The sequence below is a fragment of the Passer montanus genome, unplaced genomic scaffold, assembly GCF_014805655.1.
Source record: "Passer montanus isolate IOZ18808 unplaced genomic scaffold, ASM1480565v1 scaffold95, whole genome shotgun sequence".
Classification (NCBI taxonomy): domain Eukaryota; kingdom Metazoa; phylum Chordata; class Aves; order Passeriformes; family Passeridae; genus Passer; species Passer montanus.
This window is the reverse complement of record NW_024374923.1, coordinates 596683-614523: the sequence shown is the minus strand read 5'-3', so window position 1 is coordinate 614523 and position 17841 is coordinate 596683. Positions and strand designations below refer to the sequence as shown.

Here is a 17841-nt window from a genome sequence, read left to right as displayed (position 1 = left end):
ATCCTGCCCAAGTTTCCTTCAGTCATTTATTTCACAGTGCCAGCATCTCCTGTGAATGCCAGCAAAGCTGCAGCCCTGCCCATGTTCCCATGGCACATATTGGCCTGAGTTTTCCAGAGCAGAGGTAGCATCCCTTCCCTGTCCAGCAGCTGGAAGGAGCACTGGAATGCTACACTCAGTGCAGAGTGTGGGATGCTCCCTATACACCTCCATTTAGTATTTCCCTTCTTCCTGGCACAAGTGCCTGTGTGGGCATGAAAATAAGACGATACTCTCTTTCTGGGGTGGTTTTGTGCTCCTGCCCCAAGGTACAGGACAAGGCTGAGACCTGGCAGGGAAATGGTCCCTGTGTGTTTCAGCACCCTGGCCCATGGCACAGGGCAGGCTCTGCTCCCAAGGTTGGGTTGCACAGGTTAGGAGGATGCCATCCCTGGGATGGGGTCCAGTGCTTGGCGTGGGTGACGATGTAGTTGTTTGCGTGTGTCACGGAGGGAAGTGTGTGAATGGGACAAATTTAGCAGTCAAAACACAGGGCCAGCACAGTCCGTCATTAACTGCCCTCCCGTCTCATCATCCTGCAACCACAAGGAGCTTTTTTAGGGTCGGCGTCCTGGCGGAGGCCAGAGGAAGCGTGGGAGGCCAGTTCCCGGTGACACCTCCAGGTGCAGCAGCGCTGCCCGCTGGTGCCATTGGCTGCCCCCGGCCCGGGGCTGGCACTGAGCAGCACTTAAATGCCTGCCCTGCCACCCTGGGACATACAGCCCGGAGCATTCCAGCACAGGCAGCCAGTCCATCCCTTCCCCAGCACCACAGGAGAGGCAGGCTTGCATCACACCTCGAGGTAAAGGTCTGGGTTTGTTTGGGTTGATCTGGCATTGCCTGGAGGGAAAATGGCAATGTTTGGGAAAAGGGGTTGAAGATTTCCTCACAAGTTTTGGTTGAAAGCAGGAGGGTTATCATCTGGGATGTAGGTGTTGCTTTGTCAGGGAAGAAATCAGAAGTGTGCTCATTCCAGCATGTTATGGGTGCAGAGTGATGTTCAGTGTGTTTAGTGTATCCCATAGGGATGAGGTGCTGGGTTGCTTAAAGAAAATGCTTGGAAAATGAGAGCAGAGCTGGAGGAAAGCTCCCACTGCTTTATCTGCCTGCCAGGCAGCAGTGCTGCTGGGGTGCCCACCCAGAGGGCTCTGGAGATGCAGCTCTCTGAGGTGTTATCTCATTGGGATGCTCCACTTTGGAATGGTGGGAGATTTTATGAGGCTGTGGGGACCACTCCATGTGGGAGGTGCAGCTCTGCAGCCCATGGTCCCACAGTGCTGCCCATCTGAGGTGCAGGCTCCTGTCACAACCACAGAGCTCAGCTAGGTGGTGACATTACTATGGGAACAGGAAACTCAGGAGAGCTTTCCTGCTCCTTAATGATGCTCAGACAAATAATCTGCCAGTACATGGCTGGGTATTTCAAATCCCAAAATAAAGGGAGGTTTCTGCACAAGAGGTGGCACAAGGACAAATCCCTGGCTTGTTTGATGACGCACCAGGCTGAGCACTGTGATTTGGGAGGGCTTTGTGGGGCCAAGTTCCAGCCAGAGGCACATGCAAAGGCTTTGCTCTAGCCTGCAAATATTTCCTTCCTTGTTGCAGCCACAGCGACCACGACTGACATGAGGGCTGCATTCCTGGTGCTGTTCCTCTGGGCTGTGGCCTGTGCTTACCCTGTAAGTACCCCCTGGACTGACACTCCCACCCCAAACCCCTTGGTTTTGCCCAGCCGAGGCACACTGATCACTGATCAAATTGTCTCCCGGATGTGTTTAGGTGCCTGACCATGAACCCACCCACCCCAGCGCCCTGCAGGAGGTAAGCCACAGGTGCCCCTCTCCCACAGGGAGCAAGTCTGGGATGGGGAGCCAGCCCTGGGCAGGCACCAGGAACCTAGGAGGGATCTGCTGCTTCTGTGGGTCTTTGAGCTTTGTCTGTCTGCTCAGTCTTCTCAAGCTGGGTTGGTTTCACCCTGTTTTGACTTGCCTCCCTGAAAAAGTTCCCAGTTCACCTGACACCTTTTGCTGTGCTGGCCCTGAAAAAGGAGTTTCTGTGCTCTGAACTAGCGCAGCTTGGACTTTTTTGGGCTGTCCTTTTGTTGCTGGCTACCATTTTATTTTGTATCTGCAGAAATAACTAAAGGGCTGAGGTGCAAAAAATAGAAAGGACTTGAGCTCTTGCACGGGTTGGGAATGAGGTCCTGCAGCAGCAGCAGTAAACGTGCTGTGGTTGGTGTTTAATAAACCAAAAGCACCTTGTCATGTTTTGCCTGCAGGATACTGCAAATGAAGATTACATCAGCAAGCTGGGCAACCACCTGGATGGTGGGGATGGCAGACATCCTCCTGCCAGCCCAGAAACAGGGGACAATGCGCTTTCCAGGGACCTGGCAGGCGGGAATGCTGCGGATGAGGAGCTGGGTGAGCTCAGTGGCCAAGATGTGGGAGACCAAGTTGGGCAGGCTCAGCACGTGAACCAGGTGGACCACGAAGAGACGAGTGCCAACAATGGGAATGACCTTGGCTTCCTGGTGAGTGAGTGAGTGGAGAGGAATGTTTTGTTCTGCCAGGAAAGCTCCCTTGGCCCCAAAGCTGGCATTGGTCAAGGCTGTGCTTGGCTTTGCATTAATCTGTTTGTCACCTCCATAGGAGATGGATGCACGTGACACTGATGACACTGACAATGGAGACCTCTACGGCACCAGAGCCAACGGGTTTCCCTCCCATGGCGGCGGGTTCCTGGATGAGGAGGACGACAGTGGGGACGACACCTTCGATGCCAACGGGGAAGAGGAGAGGGGCGAAGGCCCTACCTATGTGGCTGGTGCTGATGGGGCAGGGGAGCAGGAGCGTGACGCTGGCCGTGGGGATGCCGAGGCTGGCGTGGGGCACAGCAGCAGCAGCAGCAGCAGCGAAAGCGCTGGGGCAGACCACCGACGCTACAGCTACACCTACAGGCACAGAGGGGCCAGCAGCAGCAGCCAGGAGGAGGAGAGCTACGACTTCCAGGATGAAGCCATGCAGGGGGATGATCCCTCTGTCTTTGACGGCCCAGGCAGCAGCTACAGGATGCGCCATGCTGGGCCCCGTGCTCTGGGGAACAGTGGGGAGAGTGCCCAGGGGGCTGGCTCCCACCACTGGGAGGAGGGTGACAGCAGGTCCCCTGAGGTGGAGGATGGTGACTCTGAAGAAGACAGCCCCTCTGTGGAGAACAGTCAGTCAGAAGAGCCTGTTGACAGCCAGTCAGAGGAAAAAAGCTCCAGCCACTCCAGGGAGGATGGGGATGGGGATGGGGAGGACAGCCCCTCCAGGGAAGATGAGGACAGTGAGTCCAGGGACACCACTGATGAGCAGTCAGATGAGGAGCCAGGGGAGACCCCAGAGGTGGTGAGAACCTTGAATGAGCACAGCAACAGCCAAACCTGGGAAGGTCAGGAGGACTGGGATTCTGCTGAGGATAGGAGTGTGCTGTCCACACCTGACAGTGAGTCCAGGGAAGAAGAGGGCGAACTGAGCAAGTCCAGGGAAAATGAAGACGACCAGAGCCATTCCACAGAGGACACTGTGGAGGAGTCAGAGGAGGATGAGAATGACTCTGTGCCAAGCACATCGACCGAGAGCCCAGAGTCGCCAGAGGATGACAGCAGCCCAGAGGACAACACAGGTGAGGACAGCAGGTCCACAGAGAGCGACAACAGCGAGTCCCAGGAAGATGAGGATGATGCGGAGAGCCGCTCCCAGGAGGATGCCACCCGTGAGTCCAGCAGCCACGGGGACGACAGCTCCCTGCAGAGCCTGGAGAGCGGGGGCCGCAAGCAGCGGCTGGGGGCCCTGCGCCACAGACCTGCTGCTGACTACGATGACAATGACTGCCAGGACGGGTACTGACCCGTGCCCCATGGCCTCAGCAGCGTGCGGGGTGTGGGGGTACGAGGGGTTAATTTATTTGCCATATAGACTGGTTGACTGCTTCTCAAGAGGGTGCTGTGGTTAAAATGGAGTCGGGTTTGCCAGGGCTAGGCCTGGGCATGCTACACAGGGAGTGAAAGGGTTGCCAGTCACAGGGAGAACACCCAACTACAGCGAAAAAGGGTATTTTCTGTATCAAACTGGAGAGCAGCTGAGAGCTGTGAGTGCCAGCAGGGTGATGCTGCCCACTTGCTCCAGGGGCACAGTGGTGGCTTGGCACTCCTGGGGATGCTGGGCAGGTCCCTGTGTTCACCCCTTGTGTTTACCTACCACTGCCCTAAACACATCTGCCCAGACTCCAGTTGGAGCTTTCCATTAACTCCATGTCCAGCACATAAAAAGGAAAAGCTACAGCTGGTGTGCACACGTGGTGCATGGGCGCAGCAGGGTGTGACGTACCACTTCAGGATGGGATGTATGTAATATTTTTATTATTTTGTAAGAAATGTACAGAAAACATTATACTGTATCCTTTTTGCACTTGTATTTCAAAGCTGAAATATACCCTGTTGATTTCTTTAATCACCATTAAAACCACCAAACTCCACTGTAGTGTGGTTTGAGGTGCTGCTGTTTTTTATTCCTGGGTGTCTCAGGGTCTGCAATTTGGGGCTGGACCAGAAGGAGCGGGAAGCAAAGGGCAGGATATTTGTGTGAGGAACCCCACAGCATGCTGGGAGGAGGGGGAAAGCAAAAGCTGAGGGTGTCCCCACTCCCTCTATTTCCAGGTGCCCCAAAGGCCACCCCCGCCCCCTGGTGAACCTGCAGCGGGGTGGAAAATCTGGCTGATGACCCCAGTGAGCTGGGCCTGAGGCTTTGCTGTATTAGGGTCATCACCTGCAATGTGAGCAAGGGTTGTGCTGCTCTTCCTGAGGTGCTGGAAAGGTGTCCCAGGCCATGAGGACTCTTCTGGTCCACTGGCTTTGTGTCATGGTGGCCCCTGGAACCAGGTTCCCTGCAGCAGAGACGCAGGTAAGCAAGGTAAAGGAGTTACCATGTTACCTTGTTTTAGTCTATGTGACATTTGGTTGGTTTTTTTTCCTCCTATCAGCGAATAAACAACATGTTATTTAAAATCACACTATTTTAAATGCCACCCAGGCCCTTCTTCCTTGTTCACATGTGCAAGACAAGCAGTACAATGTGGGTTTCAATGCTGAAGGTGAAGCCTTGGGCTGTTGTGTCAATGTGCAGTTTTCCAGCATGGAGCTGTGGCTCTGCAGGGGACACTCCCCAAGGGGCCAGGGTGAGTGGGTACATTCCCTTCAGCTGTCAAGTCTCATGGGTACTGCTGAGCATTGCAGTACCAAATTCAAGAGACAGTGAAAGAATGAAATCCTTTCTGCTACTTATAGCAGAACCACACTTAATTTGTAGCCTGTTTCCAATACATGAAGGCTGGGAGCTGAACAGCTCCTGGTTTTTGTGGAAATTATGTTTTAATTTTCACCCTGTGTAAACCTTTTTCTGCTTCTGTATGAGACCAGCTCTGAAACTTGTGGCTTCCCCATGCTGCTGCCTTGGGAATGAGCCTCTTTCCTGACCCTTCATCCCACTGTGAACACCTCAGCTGTGACCTGGCCCTTATTTTTGACCCCTCACATCAGTTGTGTGAATAGCTGGGGGTACTGTGATGACAGTGGTGCCTGTCAGGGACATGGACACCAATGCAGCTCCACCACTGGGGTGAAAGACAGCAAGGGCTATCTTGGGTGTGGCTGCAGCCAAAAGGTCTGGGTCACATCCCTGTCGCTGCAGTTTAAGGCTGCAGTAATGACGCGTTTGCTGGGGCAGCAGCTCTGCCGTGTCCAGCAAGCGGTGCTGCTGCTCAGGCAGCGGCGACGCTCCGGTGCCGCCTCTGTCACAGGGCTGGGCCACATCCCGGGGCCATCGGAGGGGATGTTCACGTAGCCACAGCTGGCGGGGGTGGGGATAAAGCAGTTTTTTCCGGATCCCTCCAGGAGGAAGGGTGCAGCTCTGCCACGAGCCCAGCCTGCGAGGACAGTCGAAAGGCTTCAGGAGTGGGGTTTTGAAAGCGCTTCTCGCAAATTTGTCTGTAACCCTGTGTCCATCTTCATCCTTGTGGGAGTGGTGCTGGGGCGCACAGCAGCCTGGCACAGCTGGGCAGGGGACTGCGTGTCCCCGTCCTCCTCATTTCATGCATGGAGAGAAAAAACGGATTGGTTTGGGTTTGGTGCAAGCAGGAGGCACGAGCGCCTTGCAAACAAGGATGTGCTGCCACGGCACTCATGTCCTGGCCAGCAACGCCCAAAACTTGCCTCCTGCTGCCTGGCTGCTCCCCAAAAGCCAGGGAGCCGGTGCCAGAGCTGACTGCTGCCTGCCGGTCCTGCCAGGACAGCTTCCCACGGGACCATCCCTCCTGGGCATGGCCCTTCTCTGGGAAAACCTCCTGCTTGGCTCAAGGAGGGAGCCGCTCATGTTGGGCCCACGCAGGGATTTGCCCAGAACCTGTCAAAGGACTTCTGCAAGGTTTTGGGGGACACTGGTGGTATTGGACTATCCCTGTCAAATGCTGTTCATCCGTGTATACTTGACATCTGGAAGGGCTTGACGATGGGCAGGACTTGGCAGGGTGAGGTTTTGGATGGGCAGAGGAGTGTGACCAAAAGATGCTCTTTGGGAGGATTTAAAGGCATTTTTAGGAGTTTATGTACTCAGGTTTTTTGTCATGTGTCTGTGCACCGTGAGCACTGGAGAGGGAAACTCCTGCTCTCTGCTGTTGGGCTGGCAGGACAAGCAGCTGGGAAGGTCAGCCACAGGCTATGCCATTGCTGGAGATGCTCCTGCCTTCAGTTTCAGGATGATTATGTGATGAAGTTGTCAGATTCATTTTTCCCGACTGGTTAGGCAGGGATAAAAAATGCCCATGTCAATGTATGCTTTTATTATCCACCCACATGACATTCTTTGTGCATTGGGGGTGGCCTCCAGAGCTGAATGCAGCAATTTACCCAGAAATCAGCATTGGGGTTTAAAGCAGGTATTTTTGGATCCATTTGGGTTTTTGAAAACATGAGTTTGCATAATCTTAAAATAAAGGTTTCTTGTGTTGGTGGTTTTTTTTTCTTTTTTTTTTTTTTTTTTTTTTACTAAAAAGAAAAAAATTCTATTTTTAATAAGTAGCTTGTGTGACTGAAGTGGTGGGAGGCAGCAGTGTTGAGCCTGGCTGTGGCAGCTGAACTTGGGGCAGCCATGGCATAAAACCTGTACTTACTTAACCTCATTATTTTCCTGGATTTAGTGGGAGAAGCAGAGAGACCCCTGCACTGGCAGACCACCCCTCCATCCAGCAGTGCCTTTTTTGACAGTGCAGACAAATTTTCTGGGCTTCCCATGGTGATCTGAGTTCCACAGCTGGCTGCAGGCTTTTCTTTGGCCTGTGTTTGTCTTTAGCAAAATAGGAATATCTGTGAAAGAAACAATGATAGAATCACAGAATGGTATTGGTTGGAAGGGACCTTAAACACCATCTCAATCCAACCCCCTGCCAGGGACAGGAACACTAGACTGGGTTTCCCAGAGCCCCATCCCACCTGGTCTTGAACACTTTCAGGGATGGGACACCCACTACTTCTCTGAGCAACCTGTTCCAGTGCCTCACCACACTCACAGCAGAGAATTTCTTCCTAGTATTGAATCTAAACCTTCTCTCTCTCAGTTTGAATCATCCCCCCCTTGTCTTGCCACTACATGCCCTTGTAAGAAACTTCTCTTCCTCTTTCTTTAGGCTCCCTTCGGGTCTGATGGGATTGTCTCATCCGTGCCCCCTGTGATGCAATTCTGCGTGGGAGCCACTCTTCTCCAAGCACACAGTGGGGCCAGGAGAGTTTGATTGCGTTTCTCTGCCCTTTTCAATGGGGAGGAAAAACCTCTGACGGAATCACTGAGGCCATCAATCTGAACAAAAGAAATATCTCAGACGTGGGAAAACAGCCTTTGACCTCAGTGAAACCCCAAAATACTACAAACCTTTTGAATGCTCACAGGAAATTTTTCTTCCAGTTTTCTTTACTGCCATGCACTTTGATGGCAAATAACTTTCCCATCCCTGGCTCAGCCATGTCCTGGGAGTTTTGTGGTCCCCCCAGCACTGCCCCAAGGAGTCAGGCACCACAGGATGGTACAAGTAAAGTGTAAGTGTTAGTATCCACCTGTACTGCATTCCCCCAACTCATGATGGAAACATTAAATCCTCTTGTATTGTACTCCCCAAATTCACAATGGAAACCTTCAGAGTGAGCAAGGGGTTTGCAGTTCAGTTTTTTCCTGTTTTCTGAAATGCAAAGCTGCAAAGAGCTGTTGTATTTTAACAGAAGGCATCAGGTTACCTACTGAACACAGGGGCTGAAACTGCACCTGGGGGGCCACGGCAACCTCTGCCCTTTCTGTCCTAGACCTGATGTTGTTTCACCTGCAGAGCAAAAAGTAGTTTCACGACAGTGTGAAAACTTTGCAAAGCCACCTTTTAAAAAAAGGAAATGAGTGCCTGAGTTTAAGGTACTTTTTGCAGAAGACACATACTTCTCTACGTATTTAGGCCAGTTTGGATGGGGCTTTGAGCAACCTGGTCTAGTGGGAGGTGTCCCTGCCCATGGCAGGGGATTGGGACTAGATGAGATTTAAGGTCCCTTCCAATCCAGAGCATTCTGTAATTCGGTGATATGTGGATACATACATCACTCTTCTGCAACTCATGTGTGTACACAATAACAAATAACCAGTTCAAGAGCAGCGGTTTCTGCTGACACACAGAGCACACTCTGCCTCTGCTGCAACTGGGGGCTTTTTAATGCCAGACTCAGGGGTTTTACCAAGTTAGAGCAGTGTGTGCAGTGGCAGGGAGGTAGGCAGCCATCACCAGTGCAGCACAAGAAGCGGTGTGCTTCCACACCATCCAGATGCTTGAAGGTCCAGGGACACTGATTTACCTTTGTTAGAGAGCTCAGTTCCTGAGCTGGATGTGCAGGCAGTTGGTTGTTACTTCTGCAATGAATACAGGTTATCTTCCTTCTGAAGAGGAAGGCTGCTTGCCTCCTGAAAAATGAGGCCTTTTGGGGGGTTTATTTGGCTTTTTCTCCTGAGGATGTGTTTGAGAGCTCTCACATGTGAATGGGGGCAGAGACAGCGGGGGAGACCAGACCTGGTAACTTGCTCTGGCAGGTGGAGTGAGGAGTTTCTTGTTCCTGAAAAAAAAAAAAGAAAAACAAACAAACAGAGGAGATCCAATATACAGATATTGCTCAAACACGTGAGGGCCTGGGTGGTGGCATGTCTGGGATTTGCGATAATGCTGCAGCCTAGCCTCAGTGATTTGCTGGATTTGGCTCCCAGAGTTCAGGGTGCTTCAAAGTGCTCACATTACAGAGCTACTCCTGGCCTGTATTTTGCCAGGCAATAGAATTAATTTCCTTTTTCTGGTTTCTGCTCAGAGAAAAAGGAAACTCATGCAAAATGTTCAATTGCAGAGGGCCAATATATACAGGTTGTGTACTGATAATGGAGATTGATACAAGGTGCATTTTAGATATTCTCCCATCACATTTTTATTCTAAAATTGGAAGTTGGCAAAAGAATAATGAGCTGTGTGTGCAGCTGATGCTGGTTTGCATTTGTGTTTGTGCTCCGAGAGGTAAGGGGAAAGAGAGGCATTCCTTATTCTGATGCAGTTGCTCCCTCTTCTTGCTCATCACTTCTCTCCCCAGCTGGTGACCATGGCACACACTCCTGTCCCTGGCAGTATGTGGGGAGAGCTGGAAGCCAGGGCAGGTTCTGCCAAAGGTGACTCCTATACAGGTTTTGGGGGTGCCCTGGCCACTGAGCTGCATGGCAGGGGTGCCCCTTTCCCTGGCTGCAGCAGCACCTTTGTCTCTTCCCACCATGCTCAAAGAGTCCTTATGGTTTTGTTTTCTTTACTTATTTTTGGCCCTGAGGTTTCCTTTCAGAATAGCTGCAGGGCATGGAAATAGGATGGTGTGGCCTCAGCCCCGCAGTGTGCCCGGGTAGGGCAGGAGCACTCTGCTCTGCTCATTTACTGCCCTGCAAAAATAATAATTAAATTTGGACTTAGGAGCCATGTCAGCCTGAGCCAGACTGGGACACTGTGACCCTGAGGTCCTCAGGGGCCCAGGCAAGTACACCCAAACTGTAAAGGGTGCCCTTGCTGGGTGCAAGCTGCAGCACAAAGCTGCGGCCAGCGGCTGCTGCAAACCCCACCTTCCACTAGGCCACCTTGGTTAAAACCCCATCCTTTGGAGGCAGATAAGCCGTTCTATGTTTTGTTTCCAGCAAGGTGATGTCATTTCATAAAGCTTTCAAAGTCTGCATTTGCTTTTAATAGCAGATTCCTTTCAGACAAAAGGGTGATCCCTCCAAGCCCTGCCATCTTGGAAGATAAGGAGTTCTTGCAAGAGCATTAAGAGACCAATGCTCCACACCTGCCATGTGATGATTTTAAAGTAGTAATAAAAAATAAATTTCAAGTTAAAATGTTTTGGATGTGCTGGCTGAGTTCCCTGCTGGTCTCCCACCATGGTGCCAGTGAGGTTGCTGCTGCTGGTAGCCTGCCTGGGCAGCACCCGCTCCAGGAGCTAAACATAGGTGCTGGCTGCACAAGGCACTTCAGCACACGTTAATTATCCTGCTGCTTTTTAGGGATCTTGGGTGAAACGTGTTTTTATAGTCAGTTTTCCATATATTTTTTTAAGCAGACTGGAGCAGAAGCCCTTTAATTACATTAAAAATCGCCTCCCACCAGGACTCTCTGTTCCCAAGCGCTGATGAAATTTTAAGCTCAAAGCCGGGCACATGCTCACTGCTTTCCTAGGCCGGGCAGCTTAGGACAGCAGGGGACAATGGGAAGCAGGGCTGTCTCTGCCCTGAATGCCCAGCAGGGCAGCCCCTCCAGCTGCTCCAGCCCCATGGAGATGGGGGGACACAGGAATCCTCATCCTCACAAATGCTGATCTCTCTCTTTATCAAAGGCTGCTGTGTTGGCACAGAAGAACTGCATGGCTGAGGTGTTTTTGTGTTTTTTATTTGTTTGGGATTTTTTTGGTTTTTGGGTTTTTTTTGTGTGGCTTTTCCTGGCACAAAGCGTCAGCTGAAAGCCACGGCCAGCTCCAGGCCTCCCTTATAATTAGGACTTCACAGTGACACAAGGGGCTTTGAAGCCCATGGGGGCAGCTGTGCCCTGCAGCCCCAGGGGTTGCATGGTGGGTATGTGGCATGGTCTGCTGCCAGGGGTGCTGGACCCTCTGGGGAGCTGTGGGGGACCTCTCCCTCCCCAGAAACAACTTATGTGCCTAGTGTTTTATCAGCTCCCCATCATGTACCTGTCAATGATGGGCTCCCCTGCATGTAGCTGAGGCTGGTTTTGCCCCTAGTTTTGAGAAGAAACACTCAGGCATTTCATGGCAAAGTGGATTTTTCTGTCCTTAATAACCATAGTTTTACCACTGGCTAAGCTGACCATTACAGATCTGCCTGAAAGCATTTATTTTTCAGCACCTCTCTTCCTTCTCCTAGGGCTGAAAGCATCAAGTGGGATTTGCAGCTCTCCTTGCCACTGCAGGAAGCGAAGCTGCATTTGGTGAGGAGTCATTCCCTGAACTGCTGCAGCCCAGATGTGCAGGAGCTTAGGGGCCTTTGCTGATGAGTACAAGAAAAATCTGGGAAAGAGGAAGCAGAGGCGCACTGGAGAGCTGGGTGGATGAAATCCAAGCAGGAAATGATAAATATAGGTAAAGGAGAAAAGACATCCCTGCAGAGGTGGGTGCAGGGGGCAGCATCCGCTTGCTGTATCCTGTCACCAAGATCCCCAGTGTGATTTGAGTGCACATGTGGGTGGGGTTTTTTCATTTTTCCCCCACTCTCTGGCAGTTATTCTGCTCTGCTGGGGACATACACAGATTTCAGCTGAGCAATGCCTGATTTTTGAGAGCAGGGCTGGCCCCTGTGTGGGTCTGCAGGGCATCAAACAAAGCAGACCTGCATTTTGTATGCACATGTGGGTGGGGTTTTTTCATTTTTCCCCCACTCTCTGGCAGTTATTCTGCTCTGCTGGGGACATACACAGATTTCAGCTGAGCAATGCCTGATTTTTGAGAGCAGGGCTGGCCCCTGTGTGGGTCTGCGTAGTTTGCAGGGCATTAGAAACAAAGCAGACCTGCATTTTGTGGCAACACTGTGGCAGAAATGACTCTCAAAGGGGCACTGAGTGACACCTGTATCTGAGTCCCCTTTTCTTTCCCTTCCCTTACCAAGGCCTCTGCAGGCATCCTGGAGAGGGATTATTTTTGGATTTAGCTTTTTTTTTTTTTGGTCTAACGGCTCTGCACAAGTGGCTGTGGGGCCAGGCCTTTGAGGTCGCTCTTTCTGTCTACTTGAAAAAACAGTGACAGGATTTCTCAAAAAGGGAGGTGGACACCCCCCAGCAACAGATTTCCCAATATTTATTTTAATTAAAACCCAGAGTGTTATTATATCCTCGGCCTCCCAGCCGCACATCTGAGGCAAGACCCTCAATTAAGCGGCGCAGTGCAAACCTCGCTGGGTTTGGCAGCGGCACAGGGCACTATGTTTGTGCACCAAATCTGCCAGCGTTGAAGTTTTGGAGGGGTTTTGGTGCATGCTGGAGAGCTGGCGTCACTCCGGGCAGGGCGGTGACTGGCTTGGGGGGGGCAAAGCCAGGCCTTAAATCCCAGCAGGGCAGCAGCGGGAGGAAATCTGTGCCGGCTGACTCCATGGTTAGCTCTCGGTGCTGGGGCAGGGTAAGCTTGCTGCTGCTTTTCCCAGTTGGGTTGTGCATTGATGTCTGCTTTTTGCAGGGAGATGGGAGGGTCAGCTTGCTGGCAGGATTGGGGTGCTGCTTTTAGTCTTTTCCTGGATCTGTGGCTTCATGAAGCGCTTGGGTGGAGGGGGTGAGCATTCAGAGCCTTGCTGCAAGGTCAGAGAGACTTGTGGCCACTTGTTTTACAGCCTGAATTAAGCAAAAATAGGGAAACCTCAAGCACAGATAAATGTAATAACAATTCTGTACAAGCACAGATGATACTGGGTTTAGGCATAGGAAGGGTAGGAGAAAGGGAGGTTGGTGAGCCTGACTGAGCTCAGGGGTATGCTGGGAGAATTGTTCCCTGGGGAAGGCTGGGGTGCTGCTGGAAGGATTGGGTGCACTCCTTTCTCCTTGATGCAGGAGGGCAGGCTGTGTATGGTGCTTTGGGTGTGCAGCTCAGACCTGCCCAGAGCTAAGTCCCCTCCAGTTACGCCTGTGGGGGGCTCTTTGCGTTGGTGCCTTGCCACTGCTATTTTTGCCAATGGCAGGCTGTGAAGCAAATTATTTCCATTATTTGTTTGCTTGTTTGTTTTTCCTCAGTGAGGTTACACTGTGGAGTAATTCCCAGGAGCACTGTGTTCTGGGCAAAGCCCAGGCAGGTCTTGGAGCTATGGAAAGGCAGCTGCTGTGGGCAGTGCTCCCAGCTGCTCCTGTTGCATCTCCAGTGGGGCTTGGTTTTCTCCCCTCCCTTAAGGGCAATGGGGAAACAGAAATAAGTCATCCTTCTCCAGGAAAGCTTTGAGTTCACTACATGGTGAAACTTGCTTTTCTGGTATGTTGTGGCTTCTAAAAAAACCCCAAAATTAATGGAAGTTGAGGCAGATCTTAAAAAAAAAAAAAAAAAGAAGAAAAAGAAAGAATTGGGTCTACGGAGGGGTTGGGTGACCTCACCAAGAAAGGCTGGAGGTCAGCCTTTCTTCTCCCCAGTCACCCACGTGGACACAGACATGTGGATTGTTTGGAGTGGTGTTGGTGCTTCCTAGCTGAAAAGCAAGCCCTCAATGTGTTTCGATGTTCCTAGAGACAGCAGCCATGAGGAGTATCCTGGTGTTTGTCTGCCTGGTGGGGATGGCGTGCACCTTCTCGGTGAGTGCCAGGCGAGGGGGACCCCCCCGGCCTTGCTGGGGCTGCTGTGGGGCGTGTACCAACCCACCCTTTCCCCCAGGTCAAGAGCTGGCTGCGGCAACCCAAGTGGGGCGACTCAGAAGAGAACGCGGTAGGGTCTCCCCCACCCCTAGTCCCACACGGGGCTGATCTAAAGGAAGAGCACATTTTGGTGGCTCCTGTACCCAAGGCCCCAGACTGATGGGATTTCCCCCTCCTTCTCCTGGTAGGTTTTCAAGAGCCGGCACCGGCATTACCTGTACAGATACATCTATGTGTATCCCCCGCAGCGACGGTACCAGGTGGGTGCTTCCGAGGGGTTGCTGCTGCTTCGTCGCCCTCCAAATGCAGAGGTTTTGGCCCAAATGAGATGGGGGCATGGTCTGTGCCCTGTTGGCATAGCCTGTGGGCCTGTGGGCAGGACATTGTACTCATGACACCACTGGGAACCCACCCACCCGCCTCCAGCTTGGTTTTTCCTCTTCTTAGGGTAGTGACTCATCTGAGGAAGAGGGGGATGGCTCGGAGGAGGAGGAAGAGGGGGTGAGTATGGCAAACCAGCAGTCTGCAAAACAAATACGGGAATTTGGGAACTTTCTTTGGTTTTGTAGTCTCTGCTCATCAGCATTTGTGGTCACTGACTTCCCACAGGCTTGCACTCTGGATACAACTGGATTTTCTACTCTAGAGCTTTTTTTTTTTTTTTTGGTTGATATTTTCCTTTTGCTTTCCTTTTTTTTTCCTGCGCAGGGGTTGCACCAAACAACCCTGAGACAAATTCTCTTGGTTTCCGTTTCCAGCAGCTCAGAAAGAAGCAGGACAGGCCAAAGGACAGAACCAGGGAGGTTCATACAAGGAAGAAGGTGCTGTTAGGAACTCCTCTTACCCTCCTCTTTCAGGGTCTGTTACCCCCATAGCACTGAGAATACCCCTACAGAAAATCCAGTTATGCTCTGCATGTGTGTCTGTGGAGTGACACAAACTGATGCTGTATTGGGAAAGTCAAATTTGTATCAGTCAGGTGGTAAAGCTGCTCCTGTCTGCTGGATCAGTGTGGGCTTGGGCACCTCTGTAGTTGTGAGAGCAGCCCAGGTCCAAAATTAAATGTAAGGGATTACAAAGATCTTTTGTGCCTTATCGGGATGCAAATGCTCAAAAATAGTCCAGTGGTCTCAGTCACACAGGTGCTTTGAAATAAGGATCTGGTATGCTTAGAATCCTGTGGATCACGCCTAATCAAGTTTTTTGGTTTTTTTTTTTCTTTTTTTAAAGTTATTTAATGAAAGTCAGGGAATCTGGTTTTAAACCCCACTTTGGAGGCCAGTCAGGGCTTGGCATATAGCATGGGGTGGCCCCTGTGCCAGCCCTGGCACCTCCCTGCAATTTGCCCCATTTTACCTGTTTCTCTCCCCTACCACTGCAATTTCTAGGGATAGATTTGAGCAGTGGGATGGGCAGCAAAAGGCGGAATTTCTTTTCTCAGCAAGAAATTAACTGGTATGCAGGAATGTATCTGCTCTTTAGGACTGCCCTTTTTATTTTGAGGGCACCAGAGCAATGGCTGCTGCCATGCAGGGACGTGCCTTCGCTGGCAGGGTAGTCAGCAAAATGAATCATGCTGAAAGGCCTCAGGGTCAGTTATAGGTATGTAAAAAGCATTATATTGGCTGCTGTATAGGGAGCATCGCTTCCACTGGCACAGCTTGCTGCACTGTGCAATTTGATGGCTCTCCTCTTGGAGAGGAGAGCAGCCTGGATTTTCTCTGCCAGCACATGCACCTGTATTTAAAGGTCTGAGGTGGCCCAAAATGCAAAGGTAGGTGTTCTTGGTCTTGGCATGTGAGCAGCAGGGATTGCCCAGGGCAGCTTCAGGTCTCCCTGCCGTGGCTGGGCTCATATGCTGGTGCCAACAAGCTCCACTTCCCAGACTGGGCCCTGGGTGAATTGCCCCACCAGTCCCTCAGTGTCTTCTCCAGGCTCTCTTTGCATTTGAGTTATTCCTTACCCTTTTTTTAGCTGTGCACCCCACTGAGAGCCCCGCTCTGCTGCTGATCTCTGGGGCCAAGAGTTGCTGATGGCTGGTGGGGTTTGGGCTCATGCCTGGCTTTGAGCCATCACACTCTCACTGACCATCCACACATGATGAGCAGTGTGTTCACATGTAGTGTGCCTGTGGCTTTCTTTGTTTACTGGAAACTGGGGGAGGTAACTTCAGAAGAAAACCTTCAGATGCTTTGCAAAGCAGAATGTGGAGCCAGAATGGGAACACCCGACTCCAGCCACCACCACGTAATTGCACAGCTCCAGCTGCCCTGCTGCAGCTTCTACATTCCAGCCTGGAACAAGACCCGTGAGAAAGCAGGGAACTCTAAGCAAAGCCCAAATGCTCTGTGTGGATGCACTGTGCCCCTCTCACTGCGGGGAGGCCTGTGCTCCACTCCAGCTGCTTACCCCTGCCCTGTCCTGTCCCTGTCCTTGTAGGGGCCATTTTATGCTGGCACCAAGGCAGCTGGACACCCTGCTGGAGCAGCCCCTGAGGACTGCCAAGGCGCACTGGGAGGAGACGTCACAGCCCCCCATCAGGTGTGGTTTGGGGAGATAGAGGGAGCACCCATGGGGAGGGGGCTGTTCCCTGCATGTTTGCTTGTACTCATGGGATGCCCCGCACCCTGTTTCTGCTTGGGGGATTGCTGTGGAAATACCTATAGCTGGACCAAGCTCTGGGCATTAGCTTGGGGTTGAAAGGGATACCCCAAAAAGACAGTCCTGCCATGGAAGGTGTGGGGGGATGCTCAGCTGTGCCCATACGTGCTCCTTTCCACATGGAGCTGCAGCCTCCCAACATCCAAGTAATGCTGTGCTGTCTTTCCTCTGCCAGGGCATGGGCTGCCAAAGGATCAGGCAGAGAACTGCCAGCAAGGGGGAAGACTCTGAAAATGAAGACAGTGATGAGAATGAGGAGGAGGAAGAAGAAGTAGATGAAAATGAGAATGGTGTCAATGGCACAAGCACCAATACCACAGAGGGTATTGGACCTCATGGCAATGGCACTGTGGTGGCTGAGGAGGGCACTGGTGAAGCTGAGGAAGAGGAGGAAGAGGAGGAGGAGGAAGAAGAAGAAGAAGAGGAAGAAGAGGAGGAGGAGGAGGAAGCTGAAGCCACCACCATTGCAAGCACCACCAACGAAGAAGGTCTGACACAGGCGACAACTATGGATGATGGGGGACCCATAGACGTCACCACAGATGCCACCACAGCTGGGGAGATGTGGGAGTATGATGTGACAGCCAGGGACCACAGCCGGGGGGAGGAGGGCACCACTGAGGGTGGGTACCAGGAACAGGATGAGTATGCACGCGGGGACAGCTACCGGGCCTACGAGGATGAGTACGGCTACTACAAAGGGCACGGGTACGATGTGTATGGCCAGGATTACTACTACAACCAGTGAGCATGGGGGACAGCCCTGGTGCTGTCCCTGCCAGCCCCAGCCACTCAGGAATGTGCATTCGAAGGTTCCCTGGAGCCGCCGCATGCCAGAGGGGACGCTAGGCAGCTTGCCATGCACACTGGCTCCATCCCAGGGTTTTTTTTTTTTTTTGTATCTTGCAAAATGAAATGAAATGAAATGAAATGAAATGAAATGAAATGAAATGAAATGAAATAAAGCAAATGAACTGATCTTGTTGGTGATAAAAGGTTTGCTGCCCAGTTTTCTGGGGTCAGTGGAGCAGCACAGCGCTAGGTGAGGGGCTGAGGGGCTACGGTTGCCCATGGTGCTTAGGGCTGAATCTTGTTACTCCAGCTCAGATACAGAAAGGGAGGAACAGCAAGGATAACTTGGAAAGCTTCTGTAGACTGCCCTCTGAAAAA

General features: G+C 51.8%; 2 protein-coding genes across 2 annotated transcripts; both read left to right on the top strand.

Annotated features, from left to right (window-relative positions):
* Positions 1-1664: 1664 nt before the first annotated feature.
* On the top strand, positions 1665-3929 carry DMP1 (dentin matrix acidic phosphoprotein 1). The gene is made up of 4 exons (XM_039696117.1): positions 1665-1718; positions 1819-1860; positions 2318-2572; positions 2691-3929. The coding sequence occupies exons 1-4, from the start codon at positions 1665-1667 to the stop codon at positions 3927-3929; spliced, it is 1590 nt and encodes a 529-aa protein (XP_039552051.1).
* Positions 3930-12792: 8863 nt separating this feature from the next.
* On the top strand, positions 12793-17529 carry LOC120496065 (integrin binding sialoprotein). The gene is made up of 7 exons (XM_039696118.1): positions 12793-12799; positions 13886-13950; positions 14030-14080; positions 14199-14270; positions 14458-14511; positions 16450-16551; positions 16847-17529. Exons 2-7 carry the CDS (start codon positions 13897-13899, stop codon positions 17417-17419), a joined length of 906 nt encoding a protein of 301 aa, XP_039552052.1. The 5' UTR covers positions 12793-12799; positions 13886-13896; the 3' UTR covers positions 17420-17529.
* The last annotated feature ends 312 nt before the right edge of the window (positions 17530-17841 follow it).